The sequence below is a fragment of the Sitodiplosis mosellana genome, unplaced genomic scaffold (assembly GCF_009176505.1).
Source record: "Sitodiplosis mosellana isolate CC-2019 unplaced genomic scaffold, AAFC_SMos_1.0 Smas_scaffold_6167, whole genome shotgun sequence".
In the NCBI taxonomy this organism is placed as follows: domain Eukaryota; kingdom Metazoa; phylum Arthropoda; class Insecta; order Diptera; family Cecidomyiidae; genus Sitodiplosis; species Sitodiplosis mosellana.
In genome coordinates this window covers 2,097,066-2,122,136 of record NW_022601408.1, presented here as the reverse complement: position 1 = coordinate 2,122,136, position 25,071 = coordinate 2,097,066, and the positions used below count along the sequence as shown (strand labels likewise).

The 25,071-nt window shown below is 35.9% G+C and overlaps 1 protein-coding gene across 1 annotated transcript in view; it reads left to right on the top strand.

Annotated features, from left to right (window-relative positions):
* The window catches only part of LOC129575620 (acid sphingomyelinase-like phosphodiesterase 3b), a 91,310-nt gene that overhangs the window by 27,650 nt on the left and 38,589 nt on the right, over positions 1 to 25,071 (top strand). The window contains exons 2-4 of the mRNA XM_055459489.1: positions 3,740 to 6,419; positions 21,394 to 21,462; positions 21,840 to 21,999. Coding sequence (XP_055315464.1) covers positions 6,161 to 6,419; positions 21,394 to 21,462; positions 21,840 to 21,999 — 488 coding nt within the window. The 5' untranslated portion in view covers positions 3,740 to 6,160. The remainder of the gene's footprint in view (positions 1 to 3,739; positions 6,420 to 21,393; positions 21,463 to 21,839; positions 22,000 to 25,071) is intronic.

Sequence of the window (25,071 nt, the reverse complement as noted above, 5' to 3'; positions counted from 1 at the left end):
AATCGGCCTGAATTTATAAGAACAGATTATAAACTTAACAAATAGATAGAAAATAGTTCGGTTTTTGTCATTTATAACACGAAAAAATCCAAAAATAAAAAAAAAATTCAAGTGGCCGAATACTTTTTTGACTGACTGTATACATATATCTGAATCCGTGACTACTTATCTGCCACTCTCAAGGTTGCCACCATATCGTTGTTAACTAACTTTGACATTTTAATACATATGCACAGTAAGCGAAGACGCATGGACGAAACAGTTCAAAATAACTTTAGACACGAGATGCGCGCCTATATGTGTGTGTGTTGTTGAATCGCTTATCTAGTATTCTAGTATTGAAACCAACGACACATTCGCACGCAAACGTGAAAATTTCGTACATGAGTGCGACAAACAACGTTGTTTCCCGTTTTTATTTTCTTTTTTCGCTTTTCATGTGTAAATGTCTAATTCCGGGAAATGAACGGAAGCATCGACATTACTGCTGTACCCATGATTTTGCTGGTTTTATTTTCACTCGGTGTACATGTGTACGTGTGTACGTGTGCGTGCGTGTTGTACGACCCATTCAATGAGATGCAGCTTCAGAGCAAAACGAATTCAATTTTATGGTTCAATAATAATAAATATATCTACAACAAAATATTGATATTCGTCATAAAATTGGAAAAGTTTCGACGCTAAATAGATAAAATCGGCGAAAGTGGGCTTACGCTTACATTGTACTTTTTTATGTTTCTCATTGGAATCGTGGAAATAACTTTGCACTGGCTTCAAAAATGGCTCAGATAGAACGAACGAATGAATGAAAGGGAAAAAAGCAAAAGAGCTGAATACATATGCATATTTCGAGATAAGGAAATCATCTTGCTTTTAAAATGAAGCTAATAAAACTTTTTTGAACTTTTCACCGTTCGTTCCCTTGAATGGTATGTTTGGCACTTACACTGATGAGATCTCGATATCGGAAAATTACCGGATCAGAAACCGGAATTGGGAACAAAAGAAGAAAATCAAGACAACATCGTATTAAAAACAGGACGACATAGTTTCAAGTGAAAAGCCTCTTAAGCTAAATACATTCGATCGAATGCGCTTAGCACATTATTGCGAATCATATTCAATGTAACTTTGTTTGGCATTTTGTTACTGTTGCAATAGTTTAATGGTTCCGATGAACATTTATCCCGCTTGTTGAAAACATAAAATGAACACTTCGAACAAGGCACAAAATCTACTAGTTTTTGTAGTTTTATGAGCCGTATTCCCATTTATGGCTTGAATGTTCCAATTTTGTAGAAAAAAAAACTCATTGAAAGTGTGGATCAGCGGGAAATGTGTATCAAAGTAATAGTAAATTATTGTTTAAATTTTGAATTAGATGGATTAGAACGTGAAGCATATTGGAACATATAATGAAAATGGCTTGTAGTATATTCTCGTCTCATCATCTTAGAATAAAATTCAATGGTTTTCGTGCATCTCTCTTTTGCTCTGCCTCTCATCAAACTTGGGATCGTATCGAGACGAAAATAAAAATAGTGAAAGAAAATGTTGAAAAGTTAAACAAATGATTGTTAAGCCAGCATGAAATGCGATTGAATTTGTTTCCAATTGGATAACAACAAGATAAAACTTTAAGTTGTCGTATGTCGCAGTCTTCATGTCATGTTTTGCCGCTAAAATATTCAAACTGTTCCCTTGTCGGTGTCATCAGCTGAATGGGGACACAGGGGGGGGGGGGGGGGAAGAAACGGAGAGAGAGAAAGAGAACGAAAAAGAACTCAAGTTCTACTCCGAGAAGAGCAAAAGCGAGCAGAACAGAACAGAACGGAACGGAACGGAACGGAACAGAAGAGACGGCGAATTGTATGCAAAATATGGGTTGTATTCATTTGCTCACTTAACGATGTGCCGTTCCAAATCCGATCCCATCGAACAACACACTGCATATCTCTTAAATCACTGCATTAGCATTACACTCACCCAACTGAACCTCGATAAACGTAAAAACAGAAAATGTGTAGCGATTTTCTGATTTATCTATTGCATCTTTATCCAATTGAGAGTTGAATATAACTCTTTCACTCCGATGAAGCATCACAGTGTGCCACCCCAATCACACTCACACTCTCACTTACCAACACTCACACATACACAAACTCCGCTATCAATGATAACAAACTGTTCTTTTTTTATCTCTTTCTTTGACCTGTCTCTGTCTCTGTCTCGTTTGCTCAAGCAAACATTCAGTCATGCTACCTAAAAGATTTAACCCTTATCAAGGATTAAAATTAATGATGGGAAAATGGAAACCTTTCTTTTATTTTCGATAAATTTTCGATGAATACAAGCCATAGGCGTAAGTACGTCAAACCGAATCGCGCATATCATGTACGATTTTTTTTCTCTTCATTCTGTTTGAAGAGTATGAGGCAGGAATTCCCTTCACAAATTTATTTTGTTTGTTTGCGTGTTTTCTTTTCCTCTGTAAATTCTTTAAAAAGCTTAAAAAGGTCATTGTAAACAATTTTTTTCCTGTTAATATTTTCAACACTGTGATTGTGATCCATATTTCAAAATCTTTGAATAGAAAATGTGCCAACATTGGATTTGCATGATGATGATTTTGGTTTGGACCAATTCTTCACTTTCCATCGTAAAATTCTTTGCATTTAAAAATAAATAAAAATGAAAACCAACAATGCCAAACTTTTGTCGATTGTAAACATTGAAACAATGACATTGGCAATGGCAATGGCAATGGTACGGATGTGACGAACAAAAACATGTATTTCAATTAATAACAGACCAAGAAAAACGCATACACTTTGATATCATCGCCATACAGATTATTCAATGGATCAAAGTAATATGTTGACTTTAATTAAAATTAGATATTGTTTGCTAATTAATGCACGCCTTTATGTCATGTTTTCTACAGACGAGAGAAAAGAGATGATGAAAAAAAAACAACATATACACACAAACACAAACTTTTCATAAATTATTCGCCATGAAAATCGAAAATCATCGAAAAACTTTTGACTTTGTTTGTTCAAAGCGGCAACAGCACACAAACTTAAACATTTTCGAACTTAAATAAAAAGAAGGACGGGGCATAAGAACAAAACTTGAAAAACTTTATTTTGTTTGCGACTGAATACTGAAAGCGAAACTTCTTAAAGTGCTGTGTTGTTTATCTAGAATAAAAAGGAAGCAAAGGGAAGACAGAGAGCAAATGAAGGAACGAACGGTAACGAATGAGAAAAGGCGAACGAGTGAGCGAACACAGCGACGAGAATATGTTTGAAAATAGCGGCAAAAACCTTTTTGCCCTTTTTCGATTATAAAAATTATTACGTTAAATAAAATTTGCCACTCTTTAATAGATAACCGTATCGAATATTGATCAAATCATTTTCAATCGCAATCAGAACACCATCTGGCCGAGATTTGAATTGGGAATGGGATGAGAGTTGGTGAGAGGGAGAATCTTGAGTATGTGTAATGTGTGCATAGTTTTTCGAGTGGCTATAGAAATCGACATTTTCGACTCTCTATTTTGCCGTTCGCTCTCTCTCTCTCTCTCTTCGATTGCAATCCATTCTCTTCGGTGAAAGTAGGTCAACACATTACAAAGAACATATTAAACAACACTTGAACATATATATTTTCCACTGATGCCAATATTTTCTATTTCATTTTCCCTTTTTTTTCGTCTCCCTCGTTTCAGATTACCAGCGGCGAAATTGCAATTTCAGGAGGAAAATGTCAGCACTTCGAGTGTTTGCAACGCAGATAACCATACATTGAACGTCAAACTTGAAAAAGTACGAAATATCGACACAAAGCAGAAGTGATTCCGAAAACTTTAATGAAAATTATGGGAAACGCTGTTTTCTAGACGAGGAGAAAATTGTTTGATATTCCGGTCAAACAAAAGAAGGAAAAGAAACGAAAGAAAGCAGCAAAAGAAGGAAAAACGTGCGACACAGAAAGAAAACGTCAAAAAGTTGTGTTGGCAGCGGTTCTGAAAAGCGTACTTTAAGTGAGTCTTAAGTATGTGCTCAGGTGGAATACTACACTGAAGAGAAGAAAAAAAAAAACAACATTGCAAAACATAAGCTACTTGCAATTTTGCAACAGTACCATTTTTTCTCATTCTTACTCGCTTCGCGTGCATTCGGAAATTATTCTCAGGACAAGATCGATCTTGTTGTGTTGGTATTTGCATGCATTTGGGCTTGGTTATGTGAATAAAAGTCAATGTTTAAAAGTAGTTCATTTTGGCATGAAAATAAGGAGGTGAGCGTTTTAGTCAAGCAAAACGAAGCATAGCCAAAAAAAGAGACCACGACGCCAAAGGCAACCCGAACAATCATTGCTCCTCTTTGCATCAAGAATAAAAATAGAGAGAGAAAAAATGAGTATGCGTTAGCTGCCATTGAGCGAACGATCCGAAAACATGTAATACAATCTGAAATGCATATTCAGCAGCAAAAGCTACAGAACGCGTGCGTAAATGATTACGTATCCTCAGTGTCGCATTGCCAGTATCCAATGTGGAACAGCTAATAATAACAATAACAATAACGCGCTATTATAACGTAGCATAATAACAATAACAATACATCTATATTTCTATTTGTGTCACAATTCACGCGCGTACACATTGCCGACGACGCGATACCGAAGTGAGAGTGTCAAGCGAAAGTTATCCGAGTGCATATAGGTTTCAGACGTGTGCACGAGCGCCAAAACATATACGTGTTGTTATTACACATCGAAATAAAATAAGCTACACAAAAAAAAAAAAAAAATATGAAATAAAAATCGAAATGTAGACGCCGAGCGCGCGTTCAACAGAGATACGAATCTTGAATCCTGAATCAACGGAATCTTTGAATCTCTTCTCGTCGAGCAAAACGTATAACAAGAAGCCGCGGAATATATCCACAGTAGCAACACATTACGCCCAGCCACATCCAGCAATAATACTATATTAAAGTAGCAAAAAAAATAATAAGAGAAAATTATAATTCAAAACTGAAGCATCATCTTTTGCGTATGTGTGGCTATGTGTGTGTTGCCAGTTGTGAGAGTGTGAGTGTGTGAGAGAGATTGTATGTGTTTGTGAGTGATGCGCCCCAAACAAAACTGACTATGTGTGGTGCGAATGTTAGCTTGGTCGTACAGCAACAGTAAACGAAATCATTGCGTACGTTATGTTGAACATGGGACAAGGATAAAAAGTCAAAACCAAGCGGTAGCAAACAATATCCAGCTTACTAACATGTATCGTGCATGTAAACATTTTTAAGTTTTGCATGAAATGCAGCATAAAAAAGACAAAATCGTGTAAGAAGTTCCAAAAGCACTGAGCTCAACTTATCTCGAAAGAAACACAGATTCATTTCAAAAGAATATTACTACGAGCATTGGAAGCAAAAAGCGGAGAAAAAGTAAACAAAACAGTGTAGAAGGAAAATGATAATTTACAGTATAGAGTTTAAATGGGCGAATCAGCATACACAACATGCAAATTAATCGCAACGTATAAGATTTGATGTGAATCTTTGGGTTTTTTTTTTGTCTCTTGGAAAATGTTGCGTTTCGAGCAAATTGCTTATTAAAAGCGCATTTTTCTTTGTTATGGTAATTTTTTATCATTTGAAATTTTATGACACTTTGTGTGTTTGTGCGCGCGAGCGTTTTATTTGCGGATACGGTAATCTCAACGTTGAATATAGGACTAATTCAGTTAAACCTGATTCCGTAGATAATCCATGTGTGCGAAATACGAAAAGCAACGGAAAAAAAGGCAACAATACCACCTAAAAAAAATTATAATAGCAGCAACAAAGGGCCGCATATTAAGCCAAGAATAGTATTAAATAACAACAATAATGATAAAATGTTGATAATAATATGAGTGAGTAAATAGACAAAGAGTCCGAATTAGAAACAAGAAAAGTGAAAGAAAATTAACGTACAACACTGGAGCGTTCAGAAAAGGAGAGTGTTATATAGTGTGTGTTATATATGTTTATATATGTGTTAAAATAAAAGCACACGCAAAAACCCGATTTTTATTTAATTAGAATAAAGTAGAATAAAGTTAATAATACGGCAAACAATTTGGATTGTGTTTCAAATGAAGACTTGTGCATCGAAAATTAGCCACCATAATCTGAGATATCAACGATTGCAGTGCCCACCGTTGTTTTCATTGCCACATCATCATTATCATCATCATCATCATCAACAAATACAGCGACAGCAGCAGCAACATTCCAAATCTCGTACAATGAGCTTCAACGGTACATTGAAGGTCTTCGTCAATGGTGCCTGGATTACATGGATTTACTTATTTGCCATTTTAATTCGACTCGAATATGTTGATGCCAAAATAGGTAAGCGGCCAATTCCATATGAAAAATATTAATGTCAATGTGCTCACATTCTCATTCACATTTTCCTCTCCCATTAACCCAAAATGTGTGTATACACATATATAGAGATACATAGCATAGTTGTGTGTGCGCCCAGCTGATTTGGCTAGCAACAGCAACCATGGTATCCAAACATAAACATAATTAGTGCACTGAGATAAATATAAGTAGCTGACTCTGATATGGTTAACATCCGTTCAAGTTACGCATACAACGTACTCTACCATCTAATGGACATTGCTTCACATTGCCTTACGTTGAACTGACAAAATCACACCAAACCATAATCATATACGCTTTAGAATGGTGCAAACGGAGCCTTCGGATACATACAAACATGTATCAGATTAGAAATGCGTTCAACTTTTCTGCTAACGTCTCAATTTTCCCTCGTTCTAAGCACCAGCAGAGCGAATATGCTGGCGTTTTGCTTCGTATTGTATATACACACGCTTTATTTACTGTTTTGCGTGTTTAAATGCGTATTCAACAATTTTTTCTTTCTGCATTTTATTCACTTCACCCAGTGCGTATTATAATGATTGTGTGCATTGACGGATTCACCGAATAAATTTTATTGAATGCTCAGAGCGCAACAACGCAATGTAGAGAAAATTACATCAAAACTCATACACAAACAAGAGGAAGCGCTCTCCATCTCTAGATCACACACACACACACATATACATAATTACTATGATAAGTCACACGATAGAAATGCTATGGAATATAAAGAAGCGTTTGATAATTATAATAGCATTACGAATGACTTTCTCGTTAGCGTTACCATTGATTAATGAAGAATTAGTAGTGCATAATCATCGAAAATGTTTCTATCCCTTATTTTCTCTCTCTTTCTCTCTCTCTCTCTCTCTCTCTCTCTCTCTTCCATTTCTCCATGAATTGTGACTTCATTCGATGTTGAAGCGCTACAAAACTCGATACAGGCATCGGGCATGTTGTTTTTCGCAATGGTGTACATTGCATATTTGTTGGGAGAAGGAGATTGTCAGTTGAAAAAAAACTTGCACAACAGGACCGATAAAATTAAGTAAAAGCACTCCCAAAAGAGACAGCAAATCGCAACCAAAAACGACAGCAAAAAAGCACCAAAGAATCTAGAACCAAATTACAAAACTAGAAGTAGACTCTAGCTCTCCCGAATCGAGAGCGTCAATTTGAGTGGCATCGGGAATTGAAGTGAGCCTAATGGCTGAACATGAAATAGGCGATTGTGGCAAAATAATGGGAATGGAAAGAGGGAGAACAAACGAAAGAGCGTCTCTGAAACAACAATAGATTACGCACATTGCATACAGCGTGTATCAACACTTAATGAGATATTTTGCTTAGCATTTTGCATTTTCTCGCATAAGCCATTCGAAATCCATGTGTCAACCCAACCGTCTTGGTGTATATCTAGCCCATCTCATTCCCATTCTCATTCTCTTTCACTCATTTCATTTCCACTTCCTTTCTTTCTCTCTTTTTTTTTTCGTTGACATATTTATCGCATTAAATGAAGCTCACAATGAAAAGTGTTCAGACATATAACACAAGCTTCACTCGCCGAAAGACAATTTTCAAAATATACTTATTTTGCCGTTAATGAGTTGCCTCTCGAAAATTACATGATATTCAATATGGTTTCCTTTTCCATTTTTCGTTTGCTCACACCATGCTCAACGACTATGACGACGACAATACTCATTCGCCTTTGCGTCGACACATCAATCGCATTTGTTGTGCAGTTTAATCATTAAGCGCTTGTAATTTAATCCAAAAACTACCAGTTCAGTTGAGCGAATTTTCATTTCACTTAATTTTATTTCATTTTATTCAGTTGATAAAGTATATTCTGGTTCCTTTTTTTTTCCTGCCATTGCTGCAGGTTGTTGTTGCTGTTGTTCGGAAGCGATAGGCGAAAAAAAAAAATAGCGCCATTGTCTCTATTATATGGAAAAAAAATTATCCGCCCCCTCCATTACAACCAGAATGTTAAAAGTTAAATGATGACAATGTGCATGTGTATACTTTATTTTTCACATTTAATCAGCTTTACATTTCAACATGAAAACATAATGTAATAGCATTTGAGCGCATAGTCAAACAGACCGCATGAGAATTGTGGCCAAAAATTGGGCAGAAACCGGAGACGAATGGGTAGCAACACACTCGCTCACCCACAAACCCTAACTATTTTACATTAAAATGAAAACTTATTTATTTTATTCGTCCATCAGACAAATGCCTACAATGCAAAATATGAAAATAATTAATGAATAATAATTCGGTGCTGCTGATAATAATGAGGATACCCCTCGACAAGCGCATATAATCATAGTAACAGATAGCAAAAATCTGCTCTCACACTCACACATTCCCATGAACGTACGATTTCTTTTTTTTTTGGGGGTTATTGCTTGTGTGTCCCCATTTTTGCCGATTCTCTCGTGCATTTTGGTTTTGTTTGCATAAATATATGCAGCGCAAAGAGAATATGAACAAAAAAAAAAAATAACACGCACCGAATCTGTCATTTAAATAATCACATTATGCATGTAAACGGAGTAATTTTTCGCACAAAATATTCCGCGAGATATTCATCCGAAGCGCAAATTTTAAATATACAATGTTATCGGTCGATGGGTTGAGCGACAAATGTACACATACGCACGTATCATCTGCCATACATTCATACCACCATCAGGCCCCGAAAAAAGGTTATATCCATGAATGAAAGCGCATTTTTGCATCCGATCTCATGATTTTATGGACGTTTGTCCATCATCTCTTGGATAGACAAAAAAAAAAATGGCAATGACTTTTTCACATAACATTCTACCCATTACAATCTTCACCGGAGAGATGATTGTGCGTTGAACATAATCAGATTAAATTCTTTCACTCTTTTTCCCTCTTCCTCTTTTCAACTATGTTTTATTTTTTTCTTCCTTCCATTTTCGCAAACAATTTGAAAAGTGGAATTTTTCTCTCGGTTGAATCATTCCGAAATTGCATTGTAAATGTCTGAATGATGTGATTCTTAGCTTTGCATTTCTCTTTTTTAAAAAAATGCCACTGATTTGATTTCTTTCTATTTATCACATTGTACCGTTGTAAACATAGATCGTACATTGGGAAAGTAGTTTTTCGTTATGTGCACCTTGATTAAAAGTATGAATATGAAGTGATGGGAGGATTTTTTTTCTTTCGCTTAACAAAAATGCTTTTGGCCAATGTGAAACATTTTTTTTTTTCTTCATATAAGGCAGCACCCGAATATGCACATAAAATGAACGTATGTACACGATACATGCCATCATCGAAGTGCCTCTGAAACTGAAACATATCAAAAATGGTTGGCAAACATGCAATTGGACCCAAAAGAATATTTGCTTTCTCCAATCACAGCGGCACCACTATTTCGGTTGCGATGTGCAAATGCAATGATTGTGAAACGGTTTCGGTTTCATTCTCATTTACATGATTCTTTTTTTTTTCCTTCTGAACACCAGCCTCATCGCACACACCATCAGCATTACCATCATCGTCATCATGATATCACGGCGAAAATGTGAAATTCCCGACGACTATCCACTTTGCATATCATTCCAAATATTTATACCCATTTGCACGAATCTTTTGCAAACTGCTCAACTGTAGTAACCAACAAAAAAGGTGGCATTACCCTTTTGCGTAATCAGATGAGCACATTGCCATTTTTTTCTCTTTCTATTTTCTTTTCTTTTCATTTCCAAATTTTTTTCTATTCAACTATGCATACGAATTTATGGTGTTTTCAATTGATTCAATGAGTTCGTATTGCGGAATAAATGGATTTGCATTCTTTTGAAGAAGAAAAAACGACTTCGGGCTAAATTGTGAACGACGCTACACGGCTCCATCATCAACAGAGATTATTTCAATCGACAGAACCTTCATCGAATGTGTTTTATGTTGTTGTTCCACCAACTAATATCGAACATGCGATCAAGCAAATTGTTATCATCGCTTGAGGTGTCTGCACAATTAATAGTTTTTTTTTTTTTTTTTTTTTTTAATATACAAGTTTTTGAATTTGCATGCAAAATTTCAGCCACACTACCTATCAACCTCATACCACCCGAGATTCTCTTCGAATCCGGTCGGATTGAATGTGTGTGTATATGAAGATACTGATTATGCCTAGGCAAATTGTGTTTACCTATGGTATTTTCATCGAATCATGCGGAGTCGGAGTATATAATATATGTGTGTGTATAGTTTGCATCAAATTGAATAAATTTGTTGTCGAACTAATAAAACCCATTTCCTGCTCGTATTACGGTCAAACTTCATTTACTTGATTATTTTATACGGCTCCCGTTCTATTGGCTGTCTTCAGTTTTGCGTACGCGAATTTCCGTTTTGCATGTACCACATAAGTCTATACACATCCAACATAATAAAATTTTGATGATGATAGCTGAGGCATTTTTCCACGTTCACAACGCCATGCCAATCTCTTGCTCACACTCTCAACGAGAAAAGCGAGAGATATGTAAGTGTATGTGCGTTGTTTGAAAACTGAGTAAAAATAGCTGAAGTGTGTGTGTGTGTGTTAGGTTCGGGTCAAAAATTTATTTAAAGCAGTGACTCGATGATGCTCCTAATGAGAAGCAGCATATGTACCACATATATTTAGAAAAGTTTGCGTTTATTTCGCTTAATTAAATTTGTTACTTACGAGATGAAGCTAAAGAAGGCCTAGAAACCAAATCTGATGCGTGAGAATATTTTGAAACTGCAAAAGTTTCCAGCAACGATAACCATTATCGCAAAAAATTACGACTAAAACTAAATGCCATAGTATGTACTTTGTAATTGCATAACTGAGCTCTTCTCATATTCTCCTCTCCATCTCTATCTCAGTCTGTCTATCTCTTTGCATCGTTTGCCCGTTCATTTCTCAACATTTTTCCGGCCAGTTTTTGCATTCATATTCAAATTACGTAACAACGATCGTTAATTTGACAGGTCAAATGAGGCTGACTCCTCATCAGCCCATTAAACTCTCTCTCTCTTTCTTCCTCTCGTATGCCATCAAATATGGTTTATATGCCGTTACGAACAGATAACACGTACAACTTTGTCCACCGTCCCTCAGTTCATTAAGGCAAATGTGTATGATGGATTCAAAGCGAAATTTGATACGTTTTCCAAATATCAAATTAGCTTAATGCGCCCTTGTGTACCTGTACGCACTTATGTATGTGGAAAATATCGTTTTGCTACACACAAAAGCCAAAAAAAAAAACAGAGAAACAACAATTTTCGATACTTGACGTATGTATTTAGAGATATCCAAATTTGTTATGGCTACGGTATTTTATAAATTTGGGGGATTTCCAGCGGCGGCAATGGCACATTTTTGTGTTGTATCAATGGCTCCAAACTCTGTCAACACCGTAATTATATACTCGAAGCAGACACACCAATTATTATTATTATTATTTGTATGATTTTCTCTCCAGCATACATATGTATAGCCCAATATTTATAGAATATCAATAAATATCGATTGAAAATATATACGTATCGATGTTATTCGGAAATGTTCCATAAGTAATAATGTAAACAATGAAATCGAAAGCGAGTTTTCATTGAAATTAAATATAAATTGATGTACGAATGTTGCGAGAGCGCGAATAAATTGAATACGCGCAATTTTTGCCTTTTTGCCTCTCTTTTTCCCGTTCGGAGAAGAGCTTTTAAAAAGCAATAACAATTATCGAGTTTTTCCAGTAAAAAAAAATGCATACAAATATTTGTGAATTATTATCTGCATTCGGCTGGAATCATTTCGAATTTATTTGTTGAGGTTTGACGTTAACTTAATACCAAACAATTGGACATTGATAATATCAAATGTCAGAAAGAAAAAAAAACGCATCAAAACATAAAAATGGTTGAATTTAAAAAACAGTGCGTGGAAGAGAGAGGGCCCATGCTCATTCGATGTCGATTTGAAATGTGGAATATGTGGGTATATTTTCAACACGTTTCAACACTCTTTGTCGTCTATGAAAAAGAGTTAAAACGAATCGTAACTTTTAAATGGAAATGATCGTAAATCATGCAAAAACGCATTCAGAATGAATTCTGATTGTTGATGGAATGTGTAATTATTGAGATCGTATTCTGAAAATTTCCCATCCTCTAAATCAAGAATCAAATTAGCTGCATCATGTGGCAACATTGTACTCAAGTATATAGATATACGTGTATATTCAGAAGCAAATTCGTCTTTCGTTGGTGCATAACATTTGCATATTTTGAATCGTTTGAGATGTAGTATGCTATCGACCATATCAACTGAGGGAAGCTTTTCGATCGAATCGTTTTATCCATCAAATGAACTTATTTCGCTTGACGATGTACGAAATGCGCAATTTTAAACATATGTATGTAAACAGCTTTGTTGTTTTGGTCGGCAAAGAAGCAACAACGATGACGTCCAACAACTTTTTGGTCGAGAGAACAACGACGATGACGACGAAAACAAAACAAAAAAAATGTGTGAATTATGTTTCGTGTTATTGATCACCGCCATAAATTTTGTGGTAAAATATTAATCTAAACTGCACTTCATCCATCCATCCACTTGCATAAATACAATGAAAGTGTATGCAACCGCATATGCGCCACACAAGCTATTGCTCTCTCTCTCTCTCTCTCTCTCTCTCTCTCTCTCTCTCTCTCTCTCTCTATCTCTGTCTCTCTTTCTAACAAATCAGCCAATCGACCCAACCAGCAAAACACCATTTCTGAGGAATTCGTTTCGAAAATTTGTTTGTTCAACATTTAAAGCATTGCATGCGGTTGTTATTTATTCGCCCGAACTTTGTTCAATTCATTCGTTGGCTTGCTACTTGGCCCAGGCCATTCCATTTCAAAGTACTTGAAATTGCAGCAACGTGCTGTGTGCTGCATTGCACAGTGAATTGCATTCTTTGTGTACGAAATACACTGTTGCACGTACAAATGCCAAAATTAAATGATTCTTTAGCTTGAATTGCAGTTTAAGTATTCTTTTTCTCTCTTTCTCTTTTCACACATACACACACATATACACAATCTATCTTTCTCTGTTTCGATTTCTGCTTCAACAAATGCATTTCAGTGAAAATAAATCGCGCGCAATATATACTAGTACTCGACATTAATGCGAATACATAGAGAGTTCATAGAATTCCAAATAATGAAAGTAGAAATAACTTTGAAATATAGACATTCGAACAAATATGATGGTGGATTTGGCTAAAAATACCAGAAATTTTGGGGAAAAAAAGTGAAAATGAAAATTTATTCGCAATCAGACTTATGGGCGATTCAAAATTCTATAGAAAAAAAGAATCAACATTTGATTCATTGGCAAGATAAGAAAAATAAAAGAAAAAATTAACAATACAATACAATCCATTAGTTCCACATTTATGTAGTAGCGGTCTATTTTAAAATTTTCAACATTCTTATATAATTTTACCACAAACATACGAGTAAAGATTGATCAAAGATTATTGCTCGATTGCGTGTGGTTACCAAACCGCAACATTTTTTCCATCATTCAAATGTCAGGCCACAAACGATAAATTTGCAATGAAAAAAAGGCAGTTATGCAACCTTTTCGGTTACCCTTAAAAAATTATCATTAACAATCAAAGCGTGTATCTCAATTACGAGTTCATTCACTTTGTGCACTTCAATAACGGAATCAATTGAAATATTTAATCATTATAGATTTGTGTTCGGAATGAGTTTTTCAAACATAGTTCGTGTTCATTTTGGTTCGATATGGTTTTTTCTAGTTTTTGAAATGTGTAGGGGAGGGTAGGGAAATTCGGAACACACATCGAAATAATTTAATAGCATGCTAAAAAATTAATATTTTTCCAAATTCTAAAGTTGTACGATATAGTACGTGTAAAAACCTAACTTTTGGGAGTTGTCGCTTGATAAAATTCCAATCGGCTGAAAAGTTTTCACCTGTTGGCGAAAAACCCTTGATTTTTCGATTTTCAAAAATGGTGGGGAAATTCGGAACACTTTATAAATGGATAGATACAATTTTGATGCAAAACGTTGATGGAGAGCTAAAAAATGACAGAAGGATTTATTTTAATAGGGAAAAGTTCAAAAATAGCGATTGTTTTTAGTCGGATTTGTAATTCTTGCTTGTGAAATAGCTGTTAATCATTTTGGTGTATTTCAAGTGAACAGTCCGATCGCATGAATTGCAATGAATAATTTGTCGAAATTTTGCATGAAATATAATAAATTTGCATAAAAAATGCGATATCAACTTGAAAATAAATAAAAATCACTTGATCAAATTTTCGTATATAGGGTGTTCCGCAATTCTCCACGCACTAAGGTTTACCACATAATCGTGTTTTGGTCACTCAATGAATTTTCATGCAAAATTCCTTTTGTGAGTCGAAATATTAATGGTGTACGATAATTATGAACATATTCATCTGAGTTGATTCTTGGAAAAATGTTGTGAAATCAATGCAGACAGGCATTCTCAATATTAAATTTTCACAACTCGATTTCATATTGATGTCATACAGAGCTATCAGTACGTGCACACGCATCGGCTGCTAATGGAAATATGAGGTTTTGTTTAGAGAAAACGATGACAGTTGTTCGCATTTCTCAAACTATTCATTTGCGGCGAAATTTGGTGGTGTTCCGAATTTCGTCACCTTCCCCTACATATTTTGGGTACTTTGTCGCTATTTTTTTTCTTCTCCCCCCCCATTTTGTATACTTTGCGCTCTGTTTAAGTTTGTACTTTGAACTTTTCTCATTTATCCACATGCAAAACTTCGGTATCAATTTGAAATGAATACACACAATAACAGCAGCTTGGAAAAAACCGACCACTTTGTTGTAACTATTGTTGTTGCATTCATTTTTTTTTCATTCGATTCAATAGAATGAACAAAAAATATATAGCATAAATATTGCAGAATCGAACAGAGATGTTTCAAAACAGATAAGCTTGATAAAATATAATGAATGGGGCAGAAAAAAAATAATGTGTTCGCAATTCTCTTTTCGATATCTCGTTCATTCTCTCTGTGAGCACCGAAAAAAAGGCACACAGAACAGCACAGAAAACGAAACCGTGCCAGCAGAGCATGGTGTGCACCATCAAAGTAATGTGCAATATCATCCACATTCATTTCGAGTAATCGGTGGTAGCGCGTGATAGCTTATTCCTATTTCCGGTTCATTCATCAAACACAACTCTTTTACGCTTACACTCAGCCATCGACCATGCACAGAGTGCTCTATCTATCTCTCTCTCTCTCTCTCTCTTCAACCAACTAAAAAACTTTTCAGTTCTCATTTGAATTTTTCCCATTGTTATTCCACTAGCTTCATTCTTTCCATACCCAATTCATCCTTGTTGTTCATGCTGCTGCTATTTAGTTCACTTTTTTTCTGCTCATGCTGCTTCTACTTCTTCTTCTTCTTTTTCATTTTATGCTGTTGTTACTCGCACACCATTTTTCTATTTCATGTTGATGCGATCAGTATTGCGAATGCCCTGTATCCAAAATGCTTGTTTTGTGCTCCCATTTTGAAGATTCTGTGAAATAATATCGAAAGTATAGAATCGATGGAAATTGTCGAGTTTAGATTCTGCAAAATAACAACAAATCCATTTATTTGATCTTATTTTTCTTCAATATTCACTCATTCACTTTTACGCTCTCTTCCGCTGCTAATGCTTGCTCCCTCACTCTGTCCCTCTCTCTCTCTCTTTCTCTTTCTCTTTCTCTCTCTCGTTCAATCTCTTTTTCACAACGAACCAATTACTTTGAACATAGTGTATAAAGTGGTGTAGCACAATTTTTCTTCACTTGCATTGATTCACTAATGCTTGGAAAGTAAAGCGAACGATAGATTGTTTGTTCGAAAATGTTTAGATTTGTTTGGTATGAACTTGTTTTTAACCCATTCAATCAGAAATGAACGCATCCATGCGGCTAAAAAAAGCTCTTCATCAATATTCATCAAGCTGTTTTTCTTCTTTTATGCCAAAGAGCCCATGAGAGAACACGTATATATGTATGAGTGAGTAAGGGAGAGAGGGAGCGAACTTTTAAGCGAATATGAAAATGAAACTGCCATTGATGGAAAATGAAAAAAGGGGCCAAATGCAGCAGCAAAAAAGCGATTGAACTGCATCACATATTCGAGACATTATGTGCAAACTGTAATGGCTTATGTTGCGAATGAAGCATTGTTTCTCCAATATTCTTTTTTTTTCTGTTTCAACCACTGTTGTTTCAATTTCATCTTTTGGCTACGGTCTGTGTGTATGTGAGAGCGGTGGTAATGGTGTTGGGTTCGTTTCAAATAATCATGACGTGTACATAAATTGAAAAACTTTTCAAATTTATTCATCCGAGTAAAGATCCAACCATGGATTATTATTATATGCACAATACGTTTTTAAAATTGCACACATGCGTACGCAAAGAGAGGGTGGACGAAAATGGGAGAGAGAGAGAGAGAGAGAGAGAGAGAGAGTCAAAGCGGGCGAATGAGTGTACTATCGTTTGTTTGGATTCCCGTCGAATATTGAGGCTGCCGGGTGTAAAAGAAACATTTTTCGATATATGCAACAGTAGACAACAATGTTTATGCTTTTACCACAGCTATTTCTCTATTTTCACATTTAAATATTCGATACAAAGTGTTCCGTTAAGAAAGAACACGTATTAGAAACATTTCTTTTCTCCGGTAAAAATCAGTCCAAACCTTCAGCCTAAGCGCCTATAAGATTAAATGCTTCGATGAAAGTTACATGTTGTTATGGAAAACACAAGACTTTAAATTTGCATATGAATTATATCTGTAGTATGAATTTGATCCTTAATTCTGAGTAAAATCTTTCGAAATTGTCTATCTCACTTTTAATACTTACCGTCTCATCTGGGACACCCGGTACATTTTATATACAATAATACAATCTATGCATTTACATTCTTCATTGTTAATATTCCTTTATTGTTGAATGCAATTTTTTTTTGTCTCGCTCCCAATCGACATACAGTGGAACCTCAGAAATTAGAAGATCCAGAAATTCGAATTCCTCCGAAATTAGAAGAGAATTCTCCGCTCCATTGCTGCTTCTGAAATTAGAAGATTGTCTTCTAATTTCAGAGGTACTTTTTTAAATGCCTATTTAATGCAATGCAGCTATTGTATCGAACGAAAAATATTTTAAATATAACAAAGTATCGATTGGAATTGCTTGACGAAACAAAGGAATTGAATCACTATTTGTGGTTTTTTCCGAAAATTATGGGCCTCAGCTTCAAAATCTCGAAACAAAACATATTAATGTGAATTCTATTTAAAAGTGAAAATTTTTAGGAACATTTCATCGTTAAAATATACAATCATGGCTGATTTGAAGCAAATTGAACTCAAAATCTTCTGGAAATATGTTCGATTTTCGTCCGAAAATGAACAAATTTTGTATTTTTGGATTTGGATTGCTCCAAATTTACTTTACATTCGTTTTTTTATGGAAAAAAATAAATCTCCATAGTTTTTATAATCTTTCATCTCGAAATAAATGAATTGTTTTGTCTGATAATTCTTCTAATTTAATTGGAATATTATTGAAAAGAATTATTAAGGCAGAGTATCAAAAATATTGGAATCTTGTTAAAAGTATGTTTCAAAGCTATATATTTTTATTTGGGAATTTCGTTCTGGTGTTACTGTAGTGTCATTTCGTTCATTTAACTGCAAAATTAATGCAAAAAAAATTGCCTCCGAAATTAGAAGAATTCAGAAATTAGAAGTACCCGAAGTACAAAAACCTTCTAATTTCCGAGGTTCCACTGTATCACAAATGGTGTGCATGTATTATTGCTTTGGCAGTATATATAAATGGAGAGAACGGGAGAAAGGGTGTGAAAGAGAATCGGAAGCAACGCTCTTGCATCCTATGGCCTATAGTTGGTTTCTCGGTTTCAACTTTGCTTCCGACATTTTTAACCCCGTTCGTTTTGTTGGGGTTGTTTTCATGTTGGCTTTTTCATTATTGTATGATTTTACATCGACGTGAATATTCTAACTTAAACGAGACAAGTGCAACTGATGCATTTGCCATGCTTAGTTTCACTCGCTGCGCACACAAAATGCCAGCAATGAACAATGCCAACTTTGAACACATGCATACACACACACACACACACACACACGCTCCACATGATCATTGTGGCCACGGGCTGAAGCTGAAGGGGTGGGCGAGAAAAAATGGTGCAATGTGAGAGTGACAAAATCAGACAAAATCACATGCAATCCTTTTAATCGTGTACATTGTTGCTGAGGATAAAATATTTTTAACTTTGATTGCATACCAATTTCAATGCATGCTGCATACCTTCAAAAACACTGATGCATATTCAGTAGGAAGTCGACGAAAATGCATTAGTGATTTGTGAGGCAGAAAGAATCTCAAAATTCAATAATCTCTTTAATTTCTCTCTCTCTCCCACACACACACACACACATACACACTTCGTGTGCTAGTTCTTGGCAACGATGAATTCGTTACAAAAAAAAACAATTTCCAATTTGACTTTTCCTTCTGCGAATTCAATTTCAACATTTCGTTTGCATATATTTCATTGCTGCTCAGCTTGGTTTCGTTCGGTGGTTGCTTTTTTTTTGTTGGTTTAGTGTTTGTTGTCGATGATGTTTGAGGGAGAGCATTCCAACGTACAAATTGTAGTTGAAACTCATCATAAGAGATGAATGCGGTCAATAATGCGATATGCAAGTGTGCTGCATTGTACCGAAATGGAAACGATTCCTCCAAATTGCCCGGCTAATGATACAATTTTAGTCGTTTAGTGCCAAAAAGTTAATTCGTCGTGTATATAAGCTCTCGGTTGGAATATTTTGTATTTTATCAAAATGGGTTTTGAAACGAGTATACACCATTTGGAAACTAATGTTTAATAAGCAAGCGTATATTTCGAGGGCATGTCCAAAAAGTTGAGTCATTTCTATTGAAGCATAAGTGTGTATGCAGAGGTTAACAATTGTGTTTACCTATGCATGGGGCGAGATTCAACTGTCAAGTCATAGCAAAAATTGTAGCAAACGAAGATAACTCGACCGCATAACATGTATCTTATGTGAGAGACAGATGGGTGGAAAATGGAATAATTTTTATTTTGTTGCTGTTGCTGTTCAACCACAACACTTTTCATGTGATGATATGCACAGACAAAACATTTTCATGTAGCACCCCAACAGACACCCGTCACTGCTCTCCACCTCAACCACCACGCATGTCGACCATTCAAAAACCAAATATACATTTCTATCGCATCGTATTCCGAGCAGCCTAAAAAATATTATGTCTAAGTGGCGAACACAAATAACATCAAAAACAACAACATGAGCAGCAGCAATAGCACCGACTACATAAGTCGAATGCCTGTAAAGCAGCCGTAAAATTTTTCAGTAGCATTTGCATTTATCGGTTTGCAATGTAATAATGGCATTACACATATATTTACTTGTCGGTAAATTTCATGAGGCTGCTGCTGCTGCTACGAGTAAAGTCTTACCAATCTTCAATGCACGAAAAGTGATCCATCCGTCGGATAGACATACGTGCATGCATGCCCGCTAGCATTGGCCGCGCTATAAAGTATTGTATTCTATAAGTAGTACATTTCCTTACAGCAACAGCAAGAGTGTTTCCATCGTTAACCGTTTTCGCTCATCCGTTTCTGCTTCATTCTCTGTTCTCCTTTATTTTTATCCCCTGCTTCTGAATACTCTTCACTGGTTCCGTGTGTTTTTCAACTATTACATGCAAATAAATCGCAGAGTTTACATTTTTATTATCGTTGCTTATGCCTCAGTATTGTTGGTTCCAGTACAAAAAGCGATCCAAGAACGAGCAAAGGAATCTCCAAAACGATTGGCACCGGCAAAAGGTGTAATGGAAAAGCAACAATGATGATACAATTGCAATCCAATAAATGTAAAATACACCATTTGGAATAATATTTTCATTGAATTTGGTTGGCTCGACATATTGACAACGCTCCTGAATACATTAGCACACACAATGTCTAACACTTACTCTTATCGGTTGAGTGCATACATGCACAAGTCATTTGAACTTATGAAACGAATAGCAGCGAAGTATCGATGGCAAATAGAGTGTTTGTGTTACTCTGTACTTATTTTTATGGTATTTAAACAATTGACTAGCAAACGTACACGTGTTTCGCATATTGGCCCGGCATTGCGAAAACGTTTCCATGAGATAAAACCCATAATGCGATCCCGCTGTCTTTGTCATACACGCTTGCTGAAACACATCCGATTTTGAGCGACAAACAGAGCTATGAATTGTGATTAAATGCTTAAGACACACTTTTAAAGGGTAATCGGCTAATTAGAAGCAGCAATAGCAAAAGGAAGAGCCCAAATCTCCGCCGTAGTCTTCCGTTTTTTTTTTTTTTTTTGCTTGAATGGCTTTCAAGGCGATTTACGGTTCGCCAAAGCATGTAAACCAAACCGTGATAGTGATAGCGGTGGCGAATATTGACAGTTTGATCGATGTGCCATTATTCAATTAAATTCGAGGCATTGGCCACATCGTACTGAACAATGATTACCGTTGGAATTAGTTATTCAAAGAAATGTTAATTATACCATATTTGATTGCAGCTTATCGTATTTCGTGCAGCCATCAGTTACGCACGTCACTTGAGCACATTCACAAAATACACAAACACATATTCAATCAATGCAATCATATAAAATTTGTTATGTTTTCTTTTTCTTTCTCCCTCTCTTGCCTCATTCTCTGTGGCTGGTTGCTTTGCAGGCTACTTCTGGCATATAACCGACCTCCATCTGGACACATCGTATTCGACCAAAGGCGATGTTGCAAAAAGTAAGTTTTTATCCATTTGTTCACTTATTTTTTTTTTTCACTTTTCGTATGCAAAAATCGATTGACGATTTGCAGCCAAATCTGGCGTAAAAATGCCATTTTGAAATCCCAGTTTGTGTTTCGTTTGTAATGTTATTTCATGCAATTCCATTTTTTTTTTTTCGTTCCACCGTTCATTTTCATATTTATTCGTTTCATTCATTTCAATCGTTTTGGCCAATATTTAGTAAGCTGTAAGCTTTTCGCCCATATACATTTTGTGTTACTTTTTTTTTGCTGTCTCGTTCGCATAACGTTTGTTACGTGATTGAAATGCAATAAAAAATATGTTTATGTTTATGTGTACGTTCATTGAATGGTTGTTTTTATAAATCCAGGTTGTTGGCATATTGAACATCATCAAACAAATTCTGGACATCCACCGCCTGGTCGATTCGGTGACTATATGTGCGACAGCCCGTGGTCTTTACTCGAATCAGCAACGCAAGCGATGAAATCGAGGCAAGGAGATAATGTGGAATTCGTTTTATGGACCGGGTAAGAGAATTCAATCATCTTATTAAGACATTTCGTAAAAATAAAAACACACACACGCATAAGTGCCATGGTAAAAAAAAAGGAGACCATGTGTGGCTAGTGTGCGTTGCATGGAAAGAGAGTGGAATAGAAATAAAATGGAAGAGCGATACAAATTCAAGGAAATGGGATCATACCAATAAATGTTTGGCCCCGTATACATTGAGCATGGCACGTTTGTACATCAGATAAATAGATATTTCCTTCTTTTATTAGTATTATTATTATGGCATGCTATTCAAATCGAATACGAAACCGAATCCAAAACCTGAAATTGAAAAGAGAAATATCGAGGATGCACGTGAGCACGAGCTCATACTCATTCATTCAATGTTCGAACGAGTGTGTGTGCTTTATATATGCATACATAGGTATATGTATGTGAAAATGCATTATTTCTGTCGACAAACAAAGGGAAAAGTAATACGACGTTTGAGCTTGATTAGATTTCAATGTTCGCCAGGCGTACGAGAGTATCAATGAAAATCTTCTTTGTTTGTTCGAAACGAGAAACACCAACACGATTTTCTTGTTCATTTTAAATGATTTAAATCATTTGAACACAACTAAATTGGAAGCAACACCAACTATCCAGATAATCTGCAAAGTTTTCTCTAGCAAACGAGAAGAAGAAGAAAGAAAGAGGAAAAAACACTTTGGTTCGCTTTTAATCCAGTCATCCGAAAAGCAAAATCACATTGCTCGGCACTATCTCCATATCGAATGGGTATATCCAAAACGATGTAATCGCATGGATATTTTCTCTCTCGACTGCTTGTCGGCATTTACGGAAGATAATGTTGGGTATTATGTAACTGATTTATTTTTGTCTATCGTCACCACATTTTCTGTGTGCTTAGAAGCAACGTGCAAACACAGCCTTGAGCTGCAGGTGATTTTTCTACAATACCATTCCTCAAAGGACAGCACAAAAAGTGTGCCAATTCTTTTTTTTTTACTCTTCTTCTCCCATCTCTCCGGTTCGGCCAATTTACCAAGCAAGAGCAACATTTTGTGATCTGTTAGCCACACGGCATTGTTCGTCCATTATATATTATTCACCATCAGCAGAAAAACGGTGCAAAATTCTACATTTAGCCGAAGTGAATTCGCAAACGCAATACATTTAAAAGCGCCTACTACATCATAATAAATGAAATAATGCGTTGTATTCAAAACGCATGGAAATACCATTAAGACCGTACCTCAGCAACACAACACATACACACGAACGAAAACCTTCAACAACACTAAATATTCTCTCAGGACATTTGGTTATCGGTGTTGGCATTTTTCTTTTTCTCAGCTTTAACGATAATTTTTCTCGCACTCATTTTGCGAAACATGCGCGCGAATTTACTGCCATTTATTCTTTATATCCACCGGCAACATTCGTCTTTTAGTCGTCGTTGTCGGCGACAGCCGTAGCACGAACCACACGCAGCAATTTACAGACTCTCTTTCGTTTCACTCTCGCTCTCTTTTGCTCGTAATCACGTTAACGCATATTTTGGCAAAATTTCCACGTGATTGATGACTTGGATTTACGTCATATTATGTGACATAAGAAATTCATTTTAATTACACTATGTAGCGTTTAGCACGAGATGTGTGCAGAATTTACTTTTGAATGACATTATAACGACGACGAAGTCTGGCAAAGAATGTAAAACGAACGAACGAATGAAGAAAAAAAAGTATAATGTGAACGACAAAACGCGGGTCGTTTGATAAATTAATCATTGACGATAATCAAGGTATAAGACTTGCGATAAGATATGGCAACACGGCTAACATTTAGGAAATCTTGTTGTTTCTCCTGAGGAAGGCTTTTGGAAGAAGACAAAAATTGATCTTCGCCATTTAGTTTGTTTGTAAGAAAAAAAGTAAAAAAAAAAAACGAATTTTTATAGTATCCGACAAAAATTAATCAAAATTAGAGAAAATAAAGGGTGCAATCAACATGTAATAAGAGGAATAATTGTAATGATGGGAGCTTATCAAGTACACCTCGTAACATTCACGCATATATGTATGTAGTGAGCGATGAAGGAGAAGAAAAAAAAGCGATTGCTTCAATTCAATATCATCGAGGGACGCATAGCTACAGAACGAAGCTAAAAGTTAAGTGCAGACGAAAGGCAGTAAATAAGCAAATGCATAGGAATAGGTTTTTGAAATATTTACAAAAAGTGAACCAACTGTATGGATGGAGAGGGAGAAAGAGGCAGATAGAGAAAAGAAAGAAGTGTGTGTGCGCCATAAATAATATAAGATGAAGAAAATACGGCAATTACAAGCACTCGTTGCTCTCGCCTGACACCGGCTTCGACATTCACTTCGTAAAACTGTTAAACTCTCACAGAATATTAACAGTGTGTTGAGAGTCATGCATACACTGGCCCTGGATAAAGCTTTGAAATTGAAAAAGAAAAACGAAAAGAAAACGCAGCGAAACCATACGAAAAAAAGAAGAACAGAGCGCGAGCAGAGGATGAAAAGTAAATTATACACATATAAATAAATTGTGAATGAAACCAGAGTAGTTTAACAAGAGTGTGCGAAAATGGAAGAGGGAGACCGAGTGAAGAAGGAGATGAAAGTGGAATGAAAGAAGTCTAATATCTTCAGTCAAGAAAGTGGGAAAAAATGTGAAAGAAAAACTAATACCTCTGCATATAATTTCAACGCCACGAAGATGCATACAATGTGCACATAAACCAAAGTGGGGAACATAAGAACAATGTCAAGTGTGAAGAAAAGAACCGAAACGGGGAACGGGGAACGGAGCGAGAAAGCGAAAAAGCAAACGAATAAAAAAAACGTATACTCCGAACGGATGGTAACGGAACTGTGAGAGGAAAGCGACGAAAAAGGGACGATGTGAAAATTTGTAACATCTACATAATTTTCCGTTTAGCGTTTCCTCTTAGACGAGTAGTTTTATGGCGCTTATTCAAAACGTTGTCGCATTCACAGCGCCCAAACACACACACACACACACACACACACACACACACACACACACACACA